General features: G+C 43.0%; 1 protein-coding gene across 2 annotated transcripts in view; it reads left to right on the forward strand.

The window, feature by feature from the left end:
* The window catches only part of CLRN1 (clarin 1), a 38,011-nt gene that overhangs the window by 11,299 nt on the left and 6,822 nt on the right, over positions 1–19,890 (forward strand). Inside the window, exons 2-4 of one of the 2 annotated variants that reach the window (XM_061193547.1) lie at positions 11,569–11,748; positions 12,785–12,808; positions 13,893–13,910. In XM_061193547.1, coding sequence (XP_061049530.1) covers positions 11,569–11,748; positions 12,785–12,808; positions 13,893–13,910 — 222 coding nt within the window. The remainder of the gene's footprint in view (positions 1–11,568; positions 11,749–12,784; positions 12,809–13,892; positions 13,911–19,890) is intronic. The other variant, XM_061193548.1, reaches the window with a different exon arrangement.

Raw genomic sequence — 19,890 nt, forward strand, 5'->3', positions numbered from 1 at the left:
CTAAAGCAGTCTTGATGGAGTGGTCCTCCTTTAAGAAGGGAGGTCCTTGCAGGAGCTGAGGAGGGAATGAAATGTAAGGACCCAAAGAAAGACTGAGGTCAGGGAGTAGTTAGAAGAGTCCTAAGGCCAGGCTAGGGGTGTGTGTGTGTGTGTGTGTGTATACAATGGGAGAATCTTGAGTATGATTCTATGCTGAGGGGATAGACCAGTAGGGAGGAAAAAGCTGAAGACAGAAAGGACACGTAGATAATTAATGGATTTAGGAAGGACCCTGTGAAGCAAAAAAGGGTCTGAGAGCACAGGGGAGGACGCCAAGCCTTAGACAGGAGAAAAAATTTTTTCATTAGGAATGGAGGGAAGGTTGGCCTGGACCAAAAAGAAGGGTGGCCCTGCGGTACTGCAAAGTTGAGGGAATTCCTCTGATAGCCTCTGCTTTCTCTGTGAAATGGAACAGTTCGGTTCTCTAGATATTTTCAAGCCTTTTGTAGGCCAGGCAGACAAGACTAAGGGAAATGGAGTGGGGATGTGACAGGTGCTTAAAAGCGGGGGGAGGTTTGGAATATCTGACGAGAGACAGAAGAGGGAAAGACTGGAAAAGGCTTTGCAGAAATGGGGGTGCCACAGATCAGAGGCTCAAGGACAGTGGGAGTCCAGAGGCAAGACATACAGCCCAAGGAATAGAGGCCCCCCACCCCGGCCAAATGACAGCAGGAGGGTAAACTTCCTAAAGAGAGCATCCCCTGTGACTGCGTTTTCACTCCCAGTCATTAACTTGTGACTTACTCAGCTCTGTTTCATAATAGTAGACTGTAGTCATGAGGGTACCACAGCCTTCCTCTGTGCTGAGCGAGCTATGTAATGTGGGTTCCCTTTCTCTCCTCTCCCTCCTGTGACTTGGCTGCCTTCTATTCTATTGGTAGAGTCAGTCCAATGACTAGTTTCTTCTAGCTCTGTTTCTGACTCGATAGCTTGTCAGAAATCTCCACTTTCCAGACTTCACAGAGGGGAAATTGAGCTTTGAACCAGGAGTTTAACATGTATGTTACAGACTCTAACTCACCATCTTTAGGTTCCCTCGACCTTTACATATCTAGATAGCATTCTCTTAGAAAGCATGCTGGCCCAAGTAATTCCTTTCCTGGGAATTCATCCAGAAAGGTTATTCCTGCTCATCACCCACCCTCATGATAAGAAAGAAAAAGGTATGTGCTTGAAAATGTTCATGGAAGCATTAGCTATAATACTGAAATAATGGAAGGCTACCTAATGGACAATACTGCATCAGTTTGATGGAAAACCCATGCAGTTATCTAAATGGTAGTTATGAAGACAATCTGTATGACATGGGAAATGCTTATATTCTGATTAAAAAGAACAGAATGTGACCTTAAAACTTCATTATGATTATAGTAATGTATAAAATAAATAGTAAGATGGACAAAGATTTGAAAGGAACAAAAATAAAGGAAAAGCTTGCTTTTTATGTTGGTGAGATTGTGGGTGAAATTTGTACCTTAATTTCCATTTCACTGTTATAATGTTGTTCAGTTATAAGATCCCTCCATAAACAGCTGGACCTTTGCTCAAACTAACAGAAATATGGAGAGAGCAAGTCCATCTTCCCCCATCCTCCTGCCCTGCTAACAAAAAAGAGCTGTGTCATGTTCAAGTCTGAGATGGATTCTTTCACAAATCCCAAACTTTAAACCTTGTTATTAAACAGCCATCAGTTTCCATCTAACATGTTGACAATCTCCCGAGTATGTTGGATTAAAATTTTTCTTTTAATAAAGAGATTTGAAATTCCATTCCAGTTGCCAGCCAGGTCTTTCAACTTCTTAAAAGGAAAAAAAAAAACAAAAAACCCACACTGGCTCCTATCATCCCTTTGGCAACTATTCTATTTTATTTCTGCATTGTCCCAGATTCTCTCCAAAAACTCAATTCAGTTTCTATTACCACCAACCCCAGAAACAGCTTATATCAAGGTCACCAGTGACTGCCTGACTCAAAGGACAAATTCTGGTTCTCAACCGGAAACTCCCATCACACTTCAAACTGCCAACCCGCTTCTTCTTCTCCTTTGGCCCTGAGGTCGCTATCTGTATGGTCCTCTCCTCTCCTTCCTTCCCTCCTCACCAATGTGGCACTAACTCCTTTCCATCAGAATCACTGGCTTCCACCAGGAATCCCCAAACCTGCTAACCAGACTCCATCCCTGCATCCTACTCCAAGCAAAACGTATCCATCCAACACATCTGTGTCCAGCAGCTACATTATGCCTTCTCCACAGCAGCAGAACCCCCTAAGGAGGTGAAAATTGATTCTCGGGGGCGAGAAAATATCCCTTACTCCTTAGAAAGTATGTATTATATGTGTATAAAGTACATATACAAATACAATACAGAAACCAATATACAATATATCTGTGGTATTAAAATTTCATGAGTGGAGGGTGATTAGGAGGAATGTCTAAAAAGACTCCTTGGGTGAGGAGCAACAGTGAAAACAAAAGGTTGAGAAATACTGCTTTGCCAGCGTTCTTAGGTGCTAGGAATACAGCAGTGGATGAAACAGACCAATGCACCTGTCCTCATGTTATGGGGGAAACAAAGAAACAAATAAGTAAAAATATACCACTTATCAAACGGTGATAATTGCTATGGAGAAAAATAAAAACAACACAAGGTGTTGGGAGTTCGGGGGCAGGGAGGTGACTGGGCAGGGGGTTGCAACTTTAAATAAAGAAGGCCTCCCCGAGAAAGTGGCATCTAAGTAAATACATGGAGGTAAAGGAGCAAGCCATGAGTTATCTAGGGAAATATAGAGGCTGAGGGAACAGTATGTGCAAAGGCCCTGAGGTAGCAGTGTTCCCAGCTCGTTTGAAGTACAGTAAGGAGACTAGTGGCTGGAGCACACCAGGCAAGGAAACAGGTAGCAGATGAAGTCAGAGGTCAGACAAGAGGTCCAATCATGTACTGCCTAGTAGGCCATTGTATTGACTTGGCTTATACTCTGGGTGAGATTAGAATTTTCTAGAAGGGTTTGAGCAGGGGACTGAAATAACCCAATTCACTTTTAAAAGATTCCACTGGCTACTGGGTTGAGAGTAGATTGCAGGATGGAGGGGTGGAAACAGGGGGACCAGTTAGGAAGCCCTTGTAGTCCTCCAAGTGAGAGATGGTGGTGGCTTAGACCAGGTGGAGCAGTGAAGACAGGGAGATGTGGTCAAGCTCTGAAGGTGGTGCCAGGAGGTTTTCCTGATGGATTAAACATGAAATGTGAGAGTTAGAGAAGAATCAAGGATGAGGCCAAGGAAGAATCCGACCGCCAGCCACCGAAGGCTTGCTAAAGGAAGAAGGCTAAAGGAAGCAAGGGTGAGAAGAGGAGATTATGAGTTCAGTTTGGGACACCTTGAGATGCCTATTCAATATCCCAGTCAAGATGTTCAATAGGTAATTGGAGGACATGCAAGTGTGGAATTCAGGGAGAAGTCTGGGCTGGAAACATCTGCTTGAGAATACTTCCAGTTAAAGCCATGATACTGCATAGAGCACCAGGGGAATACGGGAAGAGGGAGAAGAGGTCAAGGAACTGAGTTGTCCCCTGGATGGCTCAGGAGATGAGGTGAACCAACAAAGTAGTTCAAGATGGTAGCCAGGGAGGTAGCAAACCCAGGAGTGCAGTTTCTGCAAGCCAGGGGGAAGAAAGCGTTTCCAGGAGGAGGGAGTGAGCCGCTGTGTCAAACGTAGACCAGGTAAGATGAGGAGAAAGATGGACCATTGCGTTTGGCAGCTTGAAGCTCTCTGGTGCCCTGGGAAAGGTAGCATTAGTGCAGTGGGTTCAAGAGAGAAAGTGGAGAGAGGAATGAGATGCTGAGAGTGTAGGCAACTCCCTGAGAGCTTTTGCTGTAAGGGAAACTGAGAAAGGGGGTAATAGCTGGAGAAGGACTTAAGTGAGATTTTTTTTTTAAATATTTATTTATTGATTTATTTTTGACTGCATTGGGTCTTAGTTGTGGTGCGAGGGGCTTAGTTGCCCCGCAGCATGTGGGATCTTAGTTCCCCCACCAGGGATCGAACTCTCATCCCCTGAATTGGAAGACGGATTCTTTACCACTGGACCACCAGGGAAGTCCCAGATTTTTTGTTTTAAGATGAGAAAATGATAGCATATTTGTGTGATGATGGAACTGATCCAACACATGGGGAAAATTGATGCTGTGGCAGAGAGAGGAGAGGATTCCTCAGCGGTGTCTTTGAGGAAGTGGGAAGGGGTGGATTGTGGTGGAATTGGCCTTAGGGGCGCACCACAGCAGACCTCTACTGAACACCTACCATGAGCTAGGTTCTCCATACGCTGATGCCATTGAATCCCCACAGATGTGAGAGAAAGGTGGGACTAGTCTTATTTTTCAGATAAGGAAATCAAGGTTTAGGGAGTTCAGAGAGTTAGAAAAGAAGCTGAAACATGAACTTCCTTTGTCAAATTTCAAATGCCCGGTCATTTCCCAGGCTGCCCCGTGGAAAACTCTCATTTTACAGAGAGAAAGAGGGACCAGTTAACTTGCTCAGGGTCCCATAGTGGACCAGAACCTGGGCGCCTGACTCTTGGCCCAGTGATCCTTTTCTTCTCGCTAACTAAGCTCTTCCTTCCTCCATGCCAAATGATCACCTTTGCTGAGGCTATCACTCACGTCTGGAGGACCCTACTCATTCCAGACCTTGTTCCTCCTGCTTTGTTCTGTTTTCAGTAAGGCTTATAGAGGTATAACTACATACAATACACCTCGTCCTTTTTAGGCGTACAGGTCTCTGAATTTTGACTGATGCATAGAGGCATGTAAATACCACCGCAATCAAGATATAGAACACTTCCATTACCCCCCAAATTTCCCTTGTGCCCCTTTGTGGTCAATGTCCTCCCCTACCCTCCAACCCTGGGCAACCACTGATCTGTTTTCTGTCCTTATCATTTTGCTTTTTCCAGAATGTCACATATATGGAATCATACAATACGCAGCCTTTTGAATTCACTTACTTTCAGTTAGCATAATGCATTTCAGTACACCCATCCTATTGTGTGCACCAACAGTCTGTTCCTTTGTATTACTAAGTAGTATTTTGTTTTATGGACAGGTCACAGCTTGTTTGTCCATTCACCAGTTGATGAATATTTAAGATGTGTTTCAGTTTTTAGCAAATATGAATAAAGCCACTGTAAACATTTACATACAGATTTGTGTGTGGACATGTTTTTAAAGCTATTAGGCAAATATCTAGGAGTGGGATTGCTGGGTCATATGTTAAGGAGTGGGATTGCTGGATCATATGTTAAGTCTATGGTCAGCTTTTTAAGTACTGAAACAATTGGATATTCATATGCAAAAAAAAAATTTAACCTTGGCCATATACAAAAAATAACTCAAAATGGATCATAGACTTAAATGTAAACCTAAAGCCAAAAAATGTCTAGAAGAAAAACATACAGGAAATTATTTGTGACCTTGCATTTGGGAAAGACTTCTTAGATTTGACCTCTAAACGTGATACATAAAAGAAAAAAACTCATAAACTGGAATTCATAAAGATAAGGACTGCTCTTCAAAAGACACTGATAAGAGAATGAAAAGACAAGTCACAAACTCAGAGAAAATATTTGCGAATTACTTATCTGATAAAGGGCTTGTATCCAGCAGGCATAAACAATTCTCAAAACTCAATAATAATAGTAATAAATAATTCAATAAAAAAATGCACAAAAGATATGAACAGACACTTCAACAAAAAAGATATATGGAAGGCAAGTAAACTCACAAAAGGATGCTCAACATCATTAGTCATTTGGCAAATGCAAATTAAAGCTACGAGATAAACTACACTTCTATTAAATGACTACAATTTTTAAAAACCTGCCAAGTGCCAGTAAGAATGCAGAACAGCTGGGACCCTCATACATTGCAGGTGGGAAGGTGAAATGGTACAGCCACTGTGGAAAACACTTGGCAGTTTCTTATAAAGTCACACATATAGGAGCTGGGGGTGGAGGACGGGTTGACTACAAAGGGGGAACAGGAAATTTTGGGAAATGTGGAATAGTTCCATAACTTGATTGTGGTGGTGGTCCCATGATCGTAAGCATTTGTCAAAACTCACAGAACTGTACGCTAAAAAGAGAATTTTTTACTGTGTTAATTTTACTTTGGTCTTAACAATAGGGGGCGAAAGTAAAAGCCAAGGCAGCAATGCCACTGTGTGACTTTACACAAATTACTCAACTTCTCTGCGCTTTTTTTTTTAACCTATACACTGAGGATAAAATACTACTTTCCTTATATTGTTGTAAGAATTAAGTGTGTTGATTTATGCAATATACCTAAAGCACATGGTACATAGCAAATGCCATGAAATTAGTGGCTGTTATTTTTATTCATATTATTATTACTCACATATTTCTCTTTGAGGAAGTCTGGTAATGAAATAATGAAGAGAAAAGAAGGGTAATTAGGGGTTTGGGGTGGTTGAAGGATAAGGAGACCTAGACACACGGACTCATAGACAGAATGGAGGAAATCAGTGATAAGGGAATGAAAGAAAGAGAGAATAATGCTGAACCCACAGACCAAGCCTGTGCTGCTAACATGGCATCGGCTGCCCGTTTTCATAAATAACTCCCTTTCCTTGTCAACAGCTAATCAAGTAATTTCTCAAGGCCAGAAGCAATGCTGGATTAATGACAGCCCCTCCACAGATCAAAATGTTCAAATCCTTTTTCTGTGGTGTAATCCTACACCTCAAAGGATGGAAAGACCGAACAAATCTACCTCCTAGATACACAATATCCAATATCATTAAAGTGACACCTCCCAATATCTATTTGAATGGTCTGCTCTCATCTTCCGCAAAGGAAAAGTCATATTAGTGTTGGCTGGAAAATGGAGGGTTGTTATCAGAGTTCTGATTGGTCATTACAGACTCGGGGAATTTTCATCAAACAAAGAAACCTGATAAAATGTAAGCATAACATGCAGGGATTAGTGCCCTCCTGGGTGACTTTCTCACAAGAGTAGGAATTTTAAGAGACTTCATAAGAATTAATATGCTCCACATGAAATTTATTTTAGCTTCTGGCTTTTCTTTCCAGGAGGCAAATCAGTGCAATTTCTTCTGCCTTTGTTTCAATTTGGTAACAAACCTCAATTTTCAGACGGGCTTCACCTAGCTGCCCCATCAGACACAAAGAGGTGGCTACATTTTCTACAAGTGGGGAGATGGAAGGAAGCAAGGTGGTTTTTGATAACTGCTAGTCAAAACCAAGTCAACAGCTAACCAAGTGTAAGAATAACAGGTTGGATGGATGGAGCTATCTCAGCAGTTGGAATCTCTGGAGGGCTGGTGATCATAGACCAGCTGCTTCGCTCTGCGCCCCCGGAGCACAGGGCAGCGTGGACCAGTACAATCACTGACAACCGAGGCTCAGCACCTGTGCACTTCCACACCCCGTGTGCCTCTGCACCCTCTTCCAAACAAAGCAGAGGCATTTTCTCATTTTATCTTTATCTATCCATCCACGCATCCATCCATCCATCTATCCATCCATCCAATTTCTAACTGATAAGGACTTTTCAAAACACAATCACAATACCTTTAACATAACCAACAAAATCAATAATAGTTATGTAATATCATCTAAAACTCAGTCCATGTTCAATTTTCCTTGGTTATCTCAAAATGTCTTTCATAAAGTTTTGTTCAGATCCCAAATAATACCTATACATTGCATTTGGTTAGTACATCTCCTAAGTGTCTTTTAATGTAGGACAGTCGTGGGAATTTTTTGTCTTCATTTATCCTTTTAATTGTTTTTGTAAAGTATTCATGTATTTATTGAATAGATAGTGCTTGCAGAGTGGTAAAAATTTTTTTTCCAAACTGTACTAAAAGGTACATAATGAAATATCCCTCAGTCTCCTCCCCCAGAAGCAGTGTTACCAGTTTCATGGGTAATCCTCTAGAAATAGTCTCTACCTAGACAAGGATGCCTGTCCCCACGCTGTAGCCTGGTGGATAAGAGTGAGGACATGAGTTCAAGTCTGTACTCTGCCACTTACTAAGTAAAAATCTTGGGCACATCGCCTCTGAGCCCCAGTTTTTTCCTCTGGTAAATAGAACTAATAATAGTACCTATCTCACGGCATTGCTGAGAGAACTAAATCAGATAAGTTAAGTACCTAAATAATTACTTGTTATTATATACATTCTCCTTTGGCTTTTCCCCAAATGATAGAATGAGGCACTTTTCTCTGTTTGATGTGTTTTTTTCATCTAACATCACATTTTGATGATAATTCCATACCTGTTCTTAAAGATTTGCTTCATTGTTTGAAATCATTGACTTAATTCTATTGTATGGATACCATACTGATAGACATGTAAGTTATTTCCAACCTTTTGTTTTTACCAAAAAAATGCTGCCATGAATATTCTTGTAATATTTTATTGGATTCATATGCAAAATATCCATAGGATAAACTCCTGGAAGTAAAATTGCTGAGCTAAGGGATATATGCATTTTAATTCTTTATAGGTAGTGCCCAACTGCCCCAAAAGAAGCTGTACCAATTTACACTCCCAAGAAAAGTGCACAAGGGTCTTCATTTCCCTACACCTTAGCTCACACAGCATATCACTAAACGTTTTAATCTTTGTAAATATGATTTGTGGAAAATGGTATCTCATAGATTTAGTGTGCATTTCTCTTATGAGAAGATAAAAGAAATATAGCGCAAGTAAACCTCAGTAGTCAAATGACCTGCCCATGACTTCTGAGCAAGGACCCTGAGTGAGCGCCGGCAGGGCACAAATGACCTTGTCTGTGCTCCTGAAGAGGATGGTCCCTATCTGATAGCGCTAAGCATGTTTTACGCATGTCCGTATGTAGTTAGTTATATCTAGCAGTGGTGAAGGATTTGTTCTGAACCCTTCAACTGGGTTGCAACTCCTTCACCTGGTTGCTTTCTGACACGTGGTCAGGAACACAGCACTGTGGCCTTAGGACATGTATTTGCACAGCCGACCACTTCCTCCTTGAAACATTTTCTTCCCTTGGCTTCCTGCTGTCCAATCCATGGATTTGCTCCTAACTCACAAGCTCTCTTTCTCTACTGGGCCCTTCTCTCCTCTAGCTACAGCTTCTCCACAGGTGACAGCCATTCCCCTGGCTTTAAATACGAGCTCCAGAACCAGGGTGAGGCCACTGAGGCACCTAGGTCATAAAAGTTAAGGAGACATTTACTCTTGGGCTTGTGCAAGGGCAGGCTTGGCCCCAGAGCGTGACTGTCTCCTTAAATTTCCCTATTTGCCCTAGGTACCTTGCTTTCCTCACCCTAGTTTCACCTCCTTAAATACCTCCGCCCTCTCCATGGACCTCCAGACAAATCCTCTTTGTCGTCTCTACTTGGATATCCCAAACACAACTCAAACTTAAAATATCTAAAACAGAGCTCTTGCATCACTTCCCCCTCCCCTGGCCAAACCTGTTCCTTCTACTTATCTGTCTCAATAGCATCACCATTTATTCAGTTACTCTAGGAGTTATCCTTGATTTCTTTCTTTCAACAAGTTCTATCTTCCATCTCCACATCTGACAAGCTCTCACCACCTCTACTGCTACACCTTAGTCCAGGCCTCCATCTCTTATCACTGTAAATACCTGCCACCTCCCCACACCCACCCCCAGTATCCCGGCTTCCACCCTTGCCCTCCCCCGTGTACTCATTACTGGGCAGCCAGAGTGATCTTTTCACCTCATGAAGTAGATTAGGTCACTCTCCTACTTAAAACCCTCTCATGGCTTCCAAATGAATTTAGCCTAAAGGCAGACCGCACCCCCTGCCACCATGGTCAACAGACCAGGATCTAGTAGGTGCCAAGAATCCGATCCCAGCCTAGCAACCCACTTCTTCCTCCACCTCATTCACCAGGAACCGTGGCCCACACTGGCTCACCGCTGCCGCAGCTGTGTTCTTCTTCCCTGCAACGCTCTTCCCCAGATCTTTATACAGGCACTTCCTTCTCAACATTCAGGTGTCAGCTCGGGTGTCACCTTCCTGACCACCCCCATCCTCTCATCCAGTCACTCAAAATCCCATCACCCTGTTTTCTTTCTCCACAGCATTATCACTGTCTGAAAGTGTCTTGTTATCAGTGCGTAATAGCCACTCAAAACTCAGGGGCTTGAAACAAAAATTTACCAGTTCAGCTGGGCAGTTCTTGATTGGGACTTTCCCTGTTGCAGTTAAACAGCAGCTGGGGTTGGAGTCATCTGGAGGCTTTTCTGGGCTGGATGTCTAAGGTTCTTCCCTCCCTTGTCTGGTGCCCCGGTGCTCCTCCGGGTGACCTCCTTTTCCAGCAGAGAACTGGACTTCCTGCATGGCAGCTCAAGTCTCCAAGAGGAAAGAAGTGGAAATGGTTGGTCCTCTTATAAGCCAGGCCTGAAAGTGGCAAAATGTATTTCTGCTGCCATATTCAAATGGTCAAAGCAGTCATAAGCCAGCCCACGTTCAAGGGGATTGAGGAATAAATTCTACCTCTTAAAGCAGAAGTGACATGTATGTAAAAGGAGGAAGGGAATTGATGGTGGCCTTCTTTGGCAATAAACTATCACATTCATTTGTTTACCTGTTATTTGTCTATCAACTCCCATTAGGTTATAAACTCCATAAGACAACAGGGACCTTGTCTATCTTATTTTATGGCTCTATTTCCAGCGCCTAGAACAATGTCTGGCACACAGTAGGTGCTCAATAAATAAAGTTTGGGAAACTAAAATGGACTAAACTAAACTTCTCCAGTTTGGTTTTTCCGGGTTCACTGATGCTAAGCATGCTGATGACTCAGCAGATAAGAGAAATCCTACATTTATAAAGTATTTCATTTCCTCTGCAAACAAGAAAAACTTGCCCTGAACACAAAATCTAGAAATAGATTTGGCATGTTTTCTAAATGGAAAATATTTCTTGTATCACCAGAAATTATTTTCCCACAGCTTGTGCTACATCAAAATATTGAAGTTGACTGAAAATACCCCATTCTTTAATCTTGGTGTGGACAAGAAACAATTTTTGTTTTTGTAGCAAAGGAAATGTAGAAACCTCCTGATGTTTGAACTCCCCCAGTCCTGAAAATGTCATTACAAGTTAAGATAGACCTTTTTTTTAAAGACTAATGAGAAATGTCATTAAAAGTTTGGTCATCAAAATGTATAGATTTTGGTTATAAAGCCAGCACTTGTTTATTTAAGTAATTACATATGACCGAGAGCAAAAAAAAAAAAAAAAAAAAATTCCCTCAAATCTCCCCCTTTGCTAGTTTTTCCTGGTGAGTTCTATAAAATAATCCCATGTTTAAACCTTTTTGTAAATCCCTTGTAAATTAGTAAGTGAGACTGTATTCATCGGAAGGATTTTAGTGATTTTTGAAGTTAAAAAAAAGAGGGATTTAATTTTTTTTAATTACACTTGCAGATGACTGCTGATGAAATTTCTTCTAATCTTCGTTTTATCTTCAGTTTTCCCAGATTTGCTCAAAGCCATCCCAGTGAGTATCCACGTCAATGTCATTCTTTTCTCCACGATCCTTATCGTTTTAACCCTGGTGGGGACAGCCTTCTTCATGTACAATGCTTTCGGCAAGCCCTTTGAAACTCTGCATGGTCCACTGGGGTTGTATCTCTTGAGCTTCATTTCGGGTGAGTACAGAATTCTATCTCTGAAGACAAATGGGCTTTGCAATGCACAAAAGACAGAGCTACCCAAATGTAAAGTGACAGTACATATACGTGGATGTTCACTGTGGCACTATCTATGAGAGCAAAAAGTGGAGATAACTATAATTATTCAGCAATAGGGAATTCAATAAATTCATTATGGTGATCTATTTGACTAGATGGCATTGAATTATATTTTTGAAGAAGATGTAATCAAAAGGACAGATGCTTGTATCAAAAAGGTAAGTGAAAAAAGCCGTATATAAGATTTTATAAACATGAACCTAATTTGATTTTATATATAAATATAGAGAATATATACATATATTGTATATAGACTCTCCATATATATAGCCTCCATATATATACATAAATACATATATATATATATATACACACATATAGAGAGAGAGAGAGAAAGAGAGTGTATTCTGTTGGTAGTAGTTATCTCTGAGCAGTAAAATTATGGGTGATTTTCATTTTTTCTCATACTTTTTACTATTTCCAAACATTCAGTAATGTGCATTTATTTATTCATAATCAGAAGAATAAATAAAAGCCATCAAAAAAGAGTAAAGAGCCAGTGTTCCACGTACACATGAGTTGCCATATTCAGGCCTATAGGGTCTTTGTGTAGCCTAAGTAGGTGTATCTGGGCAGGAGAAAACTCTAAACCCAAAAATTAGTTCATTAATAAACACGTCCTACTCAATAACTAGGGCTGATGGGAAACAATATGAAACCCAGTCAGTGCCACAGGGTGCTTAGGATATATTTACAAGAAAGAGAAAGAGATGAGAAAATCAAAAGTATCTACATAACTCATATGCACCATCCTTCAGTGGGAGGTCTCTGATTTCACCCCACTCCAAACTTGCAAAAAAGACTCAATGCTTTGTCATATCCCCAGGAAGCAAGTAATTGTATTAGTGATTTCATGGAGAGATGAGAGAGAATACAACTCACACCAGCAGACAGTGTATTGAAGGTCCATATCAGACTCTTTCCTTCTCTGCAGCTGCCCTTTGGCTGCCAGCCCCCAGCCCCCAGGCCACCAGGCCCCTTCCCTCTCTTGACACCACTCCCTTCTCCCTGCACAATTCAACTCCAGCCACAAACTCGCACAGCTCCCTCTCTAGCAAACAAAGCCTTGTAGTTAATGGGTGCTTCCTCGTCTTAGAAAGCAGTATAGGAGCCTCTATTCATGATCACTTGAGCACCCTTTGTTACCAACCTGGGTTCTTGGGCTCCTTAATCAATAGAAATTGGTAAAATGCGGAATTCAGGCAAGGCTTTACTGGGACTTGTGCTGAAGCCCAAGGGAGTAAGACCAAGTAACAGGTGCCCTAGCTTGCTCGCTGAGGTGGGGGGAGCCGGTTCCTTAAATGCGGTGAGGGTGGGAGCAGATCGGTGGGTCAGGCTGGAGGGGTGACAGGTGGTCTGCTCACCCCCTTGGTGGTGCTGTGTGCAGGGATCCTGCGCAGTACCCCGCTTTTGCTCCCGCAACTCAGAAGTGGCAGTTGGGTTTTGGCCTTTTTGTATCTTACTGTTCATAATTTGCCCCACGTGCACATGCGTGCAGTGATCTTTAGTCCCTTGTAGTTTCTTTGTATTCTTTCGCTCGAGAAGACATTTGTCCAGGTGCAAGCACTCTGGTAAAAGGGTCCCAGGTCTCAGCCTGTCTCAACCTCTTGGGGTCTTACGCCATCTACATCTTGCTATTCAAATTATTTACCCAACCAAAATAGTTCTCTCTCTAACGGGGGTTCTGCTAATATTTTCTCCATATTTTTCACAAGCAAATTTTTCACAGTTTCAATTGTGCAGAAATGATTACCCTATGACGGCAGTGTCTAAGTCCTTCTCATCTTTGGATCTCTAGCGAAAGCATCCAGCATGGGCCTCTGCACACAGTAAACGATTCAATACATATTCACTGACTTGCGAAAGCAAGCCCAGAAGGAGATGTTAAGCCGGTCACTTAAACAGCACAGGTAAGAGGAATCGGAATGCGAATGGGATGGAATTAGCAGAGTAGACCTGCAGAGGCGATGGGACAAGATCCAGAGAGATGGGACAGAGTAATGTAAAGGAAGGCCAAGAGCTTTGCAATCAGGGCAAAGGAGCAAGAACCCAAGTACAGGGTGCACACAGACAGACAGAGGTAGTGGTTCAATCTCAAGGGAAGGTCAGCTTAGACGTGGGTATTGGGATTACTTCACCCCACCCACAACAGCAAACCAAACTGGAGGATCCGGGTGGTGTGCCGTTTTAGTGAAGGCCCTTGAATCAACCAGGGACCAACTAGACAACAGGATACACACTATTTTAACAGAGGGAATATAACGTTCAGCAGTGGTTCTTCAAGTGGAGTCCCCAGACCAGCAGCATCTGCATCACCTGGGATCTTGATAGAAAAGCAAATTCTCCAGCTTCACCCCAGACCTCCTGAATCAGCAATTCTCGAGTAGGGCCCAGCCATCTGTGCTTTACCAAGCCTTCCAGGTGATTCTGATGCAAGTTCAGGCTTGAGAACCAGGGCTATAGGGAGTTGATTAAATAGATGTTGGAGGACTGAAAAAAAAAGGAGACGCTGAGGTAACTCAGAGATGGCAATGTCACAAAGCAGTGGCCAGCCCTAGGGCTAGAGAACCCAGGGAAGTGTTTAGTGTTACCAGAACCTAGAGGCTTGAGGAGAGGCCTCGGGGCACTGGGTCTCAGACCTCCATTGAGGAGATGGCACTGTCATGTGACACCAGCAGGCAGCTCTGGGAATGTGGAAAGGGCTTGGGAACTCCTCAGCGGAGGCCCAGAGAAGTGCTATCCCGTGGCAAGGCCAGACAGACCTTCCTCCCCTGCCCTGGTATCCTCCCTATTGGTAGAACTGGGGCAGGTGACAAGGCAGAACCAGAGTGGGGGGAGCCTGCACCCAGCATCACAAAGCACAGAAAAGAAGAGCTGGTTTGATGCCAAGACACAACAGCTTATTAAGTGGCACAGCCATCTCACACTCCGGCTTCTGAATGAAACTGAGAACAGCCCATTTGGAAGACAAATTATTTGACAGTTCTAACGGACGACCAAACTAACGGTATTTGAAAAGCAGGATGACTCAGAGAATGCAGACTTTAATCCAAGTCCCAGATCTTATCTCGGCTTTTGGCCAAGTTTAATGCAAAGAAAACCTGAGCACAGAAATATATGCGGGAACACAGGCCCTGGGCTTACACTGTATTGTATTTATCCTTGAACTTGTTGCAAAAGCAGGTGCTCAATAAAGGTTTGTGGATGAGGGAAGGAAGAGAGGGGGTGAAAGGAAAGAAGGAGCCAGCTCCAGATCTGCGTCTTATGGAGGATAAAGGCCTAGTGTTTCCAGATTATCTGTTTTTTTTTATAAAACAGATATAAGAATTCTTATTTTTAAAAACCAGAATTTTCAACAATTTAAAAAAAATTCTTATTTTTAAAAACCAGAATTTTCAACAATTTTTTAAAAACTGTGCATGACAACGAAACATGTTTGAAGGTCAGATGGACTGAAAGTTTGTGACCTCTAGAGGTAACAAGTCACTCTTGAATCACAGACTAATTACTTCATTCCCTTTGATCTACATATAGTATCCGTAAGCCCCTGGAGGCTTGGAAAAGTTTATCTAAAGTTGTAATATTCACAGAGACCCCAGCTTTAAACCCCACTTGTGGAAAGATGGGGATTTCACGGCCCTTATCACAAACACTCGAAATGTGAGCCAATGAATCACACACTCAGAGGCCAGAGCCTGTATTGGGGGGGGAGGTCCCTTAATGCCCGTGGGAGTCACACTTCACTAGAGACCTCTTTCCCCTGGGGCAGCTCTCTTCTGCTGAGTTTCCTCCCCTGTTTCTCTACCCCGGCGGCCTCCCTCATAGCCAGCAGAGAAAAACTTCCTCCCTTTTCTTCTCCTCCTACTCAACCCTGGGTTCCCCAAGATGCCACCTTTCCTTGTGCTGATGTCATGCCAGGGCTCTTTCTTCAGCTGTCTACCTCCCTGCTGGATGGGACCCCCAGGCTTGGTATCCTCCTTTGGGGGAAGAGAAGGGAAAAGAGCTCTTCCTGCTCGTCTGTCTGGGACCTTGCACGCTGCCTAGAGTAACAATGCTGTGGGCATCTCCTTGTGTCCCCTGATGCCCTGCAAGCCAGACCTCAGGGGGAGAAAAGGAAAGGGCGCCAGCCTCTGGATGAGGTCAGCAACGGTTTCAGTCACCACAGCCTGCTTGTCCTTGTGGCCCAATATCCTGTTGCCCTCCTGGACCAGAAAAGTGCCTTCCACTTCTCATGGCCTTCAGTCTGGCTCACATTCCTCAGCCTTCTTCGTGTAACTTTTCTTCCCACTGTCATTGTTCCATGAAACCCACCCAAGTCAGTTAATTTGTTCTTTCTCATCTTGTCAATCATAACCCAGGCCTGAGAAGTCTTTCCCTGAGTTAGGATTTTAGTAATATCTTAATGATCTCCCATGGTTCATTTTGGACAGTGATTCTCTTCCCGGACCGTGCATTAGAATCACCAGAAGTAAGTTCCAAAAATACTGATGCTGGGTCCCACATCACAAATTGGAGTCTCTGGGGGTGGAGCCTGGGCACTGGTCTTTTTTTTTTTTTTTTTTTAAGGTTTCGTAGGTAATTCTAATGTGTGACCAGTGTCAAGAACCACTGATACAGGTGCACTCATTTCATTTATTCAACAAACGCTGACTGAGTGCCACCACGTAGCAGCCATTATGAGAGGAACTGGTGTTACCACAACCCATCAGGCACACAGTCCTTCCTTCGTGGAGCCTAAAATCTAGTGGGAGAGTCAACAGAAGTTTACATAGGGAATTAAAGATCACAATAAGGGTGATGAACAGGCTGTCATGATAGAGAATGAAGGGAAGGGAAGATCGGTTCTTGATATGGTGGTTGGCAAAGCCTACTCCAGGTAGCTGAGTTCTAAAGATACAAAAGAGCTAAGGATCCTCAGAGAACTTCCCAAGGAGAGGAAAAAACACACATGAGGATGCTAGGGAAAGAGGCCAGCTTGTTGTAGGCACTGAAAGAAGGCCCATGTGGCTAGAGAACAGGCAGTGAGGGGAAAATGGGCAAAAAAAAAAAAAAAATTAGAGAGATCAGTTGACGTCAGTTAATGTCAGACCTCAAAAGCCACGGTATGGGGACTTCCCTGGTGGCACAGCGGTTAAGACTCTGAGCTCCCAATGCAGGGGGCCCGGGTTCGATCCCTGGTCAGGGAACTAGATCCCACATGCATGTCGCAACTAAGAGTTCGCATGCCGCAACTAAGGAGCCAGCAAGCCGCAACAAAGGAGCCCATGTGTCACAACTAAGACCTGGCGCAACCAAATAAATAAATAAAATATTTTTTAAAAAAAATGCCACGGTAAGTCTTTCAGAATGGATTCTAATTGCAATGAGACACTTCTGAAAGTCCTTAAGAAGCTGTCTGATAGCTGATTTACCTTTTAATTTTTTATAAATTTATTTATTTTATTTTTGGCTGCATTGGGTCTTCGTTGCTGCGCGTGGGCTTTCTCTAGTTGCGGCGAGCGGGGTCTACTCTTTGTTGTGGAGCACGGGCTCTAGGTGCGTGGGCTTCAGTAGTTGTGGCACGTGGGCTCAGTAGTTGTGGCTCTTGGGCTCTAGAGCGCGGGCTCAGTAGTTGTGGCACATGGGCTTCATTGCTCCCTGGCATGTGGGATCTTCCCGGACCAAGGTTCAAACCCGTGTCCCCTGCATTGGCAGGTGGATTCTTAACCACTGCACCACCAGGGAAGTCCAACTGATTTCCCTTTTAAGAGATGTCTGGTGAAAGACTAGGCTATTGCATTGGAGATGGAGAGAGATGAATGTATTCTAAAAACATTTTGAAAGTAGATCCAAAACGTTTTGTAGGTAGCTTAAGCAATTAGTAGACAGTGGTGGCATTAATCAAGCTGAATAAGACAGGGGAGGAACAGGCTTAGAGTTTAGGGCAAAAAAGAAGTGGGGAGAGGAGCTTAGCATTAGAAATCAAGTGTTCCATTTAGGGCATGTCAAGTTTGAGATCCTATGAGATGTTCAAGAGGACATGTCAAGTAGACAGTCAGATATATGAGTCTGGAGGTCAGAGACGAGGTCTAGACAAAAAACGTAAATTTAAGAGTTGTCAGGATATAGATATCATTCAAAGCAATGAAAATGGATGAGATCATCTAGGAAGAGAATGTAGATAGAGAAAAATTGGCCTAGGACCAATCCCTGAATATCACCATCAGTTAATTTTGGGGCTGAGAAGGAGGCAGCAAAGGACACTGACTAGGTGTGTCTGGAGAGGAAGAAGGAAAATCAGGAGACGTGGTGTCCCAGAGGCTACAAGCGGGGGACATTTCAAGAGTACAGGCCAACAATAGAAAACAAACTTATGGTGACGAAAGGGGGAAGGGGGTGGGGGAGGGATAAATTAGGAGTCTGGGATTAGCAGATACTGACAACTAGATATAAAACAGATAAACAGCAAGACCTACTGTAGAGCACAGGGAACCATGGTCAGTATCCGGTAATAAACCATAATGGAAAAGAATATGAAAAAGAATATATATACATACATACATACATATATATATAAATAACTGAATCATTTTGCTGTACACCAGACACTAACACAACATTGTAAATCAACTCTACTCCAATTAAAAGTTTAAAAAAAAAAGAGTACAGATCAACAATGAAGTATGTGAAAGGGAGGCCACCTGCGAGACTCAATGAGAGGGAGGGAAGGGTGGCAGGGGAAGGCAGAATGGGGAAAGGGTGAAAAACACTTTCCTCAAGGTTTATAACACAGTAGAAGAGAGAGAGGCACTCAAATTAAGGAGGTAGAGAAAGACCAGGAGTCCAAATAGAAGCAGCTGAGTATAGCAGCAACTAGACCCATAGTTTCACACTGGAGCACTGATATATGCCTTTTTTTTTTTTTTTAATAAATTTATTTATTTTATTTTTATTTTTGGCTGGCTGTGTTGGGTCTTCTTTGCTGTGCGTGGGCTTTCTCTAGTTGTGGTGAGCGAGGGCTACTCTTCATTGAGATGCACGGGCTTCTCATTGCGGTGGCTTCTCTTGTTGCAGAGCATGGGCTCTAGGCACACGGGCTTCAGTAGTTGTGGCACACGGGCTCAGTAGTTGTGGCTTGAGGGCTCTAGAGCGCAGGCTCAGTAGTTGTGGCTCACAGGCTTAGTTGCTCCCCGGCATGTGGGATCTTCCCGGACCAGGGCTTGAACCCGTGTCCCCTGCATTGACAGGCGGATTCTTAACCACTGTGCCACCAGGGAAGCCCTGATATATGCCTTTTATACATTCCATTCGAGAAGGTTCCCAACTGATGATAGAGAGTCTAACCCACATATGCATGTAAGAGAGCAGGTTACGTGGAAGACTTGCCATGGATCCTTAGTGGAACATCCTAGACAGTTCAGTGAATATTCCCTGAGGATGCTATGAAATGTATTGGTTCAGGCCTTTTAGAGGTGATGAAAACCACCGAAATGTGGACTTATTGCAAAGTGTATTTATTATGCCTTCTCTTACATGTAGCATCATGTTTGAGTTACACCAAGCAAGGCAAACAAAGAAAATACTCCTAATATGGACATAATTAATTACGAAAATTACAGCTGTGGCATGGAACATAAATAAGCTCAGTCATATGTAAAACATGAAGACAGGAAAACAAATAGCAGTACAGAAATAGAAGGATGCTTACGTTATATATCAGTTTCAGTATTAATAATATCCTGGCCTCTGTAATAAGTCTAGGGCATATTATTCTGCAACTGTTAGTGAAAAACCATCTGCAGCTTTGTTCCGCTTCAGTCCTTATGGAGGAGCTCTTGTTCAGAGTCTGAGAAAGACCCAGGGACACCTGGGCATTAAAGCCACAGAGCCTGAGGAGGGAGAAGAGCCGTGGCAGGAAAAGTCAGCACCAAAAAAGACTAATTTCTCAGCATAAGCTTTGGAAGGAGGCCACAGAAGGAAGAGAAGTAATATTAGCCAGCCCGTGACGGTCAACGGACAAGGAATTTTGTTTTGAGATACAGGGCAGCATCTGAAGGGGCA

The sequence above is a fragment of the Eubalaena glacialis genome, chromosome 6, assembly GCF_028564815.1.
Source record: "Eubalaena glacialis isolate mEubGla1 chromosome 6, mEubGla1.1.hap2.+ XY, whole genome shotgun sequence".
Taxonomy (NCBI): Eukaryota; Metazoa; Chordata; class Mammalia; order Artiodactyla; family Balaenidae; genus Eubalaena; species Eubalaena glacialis.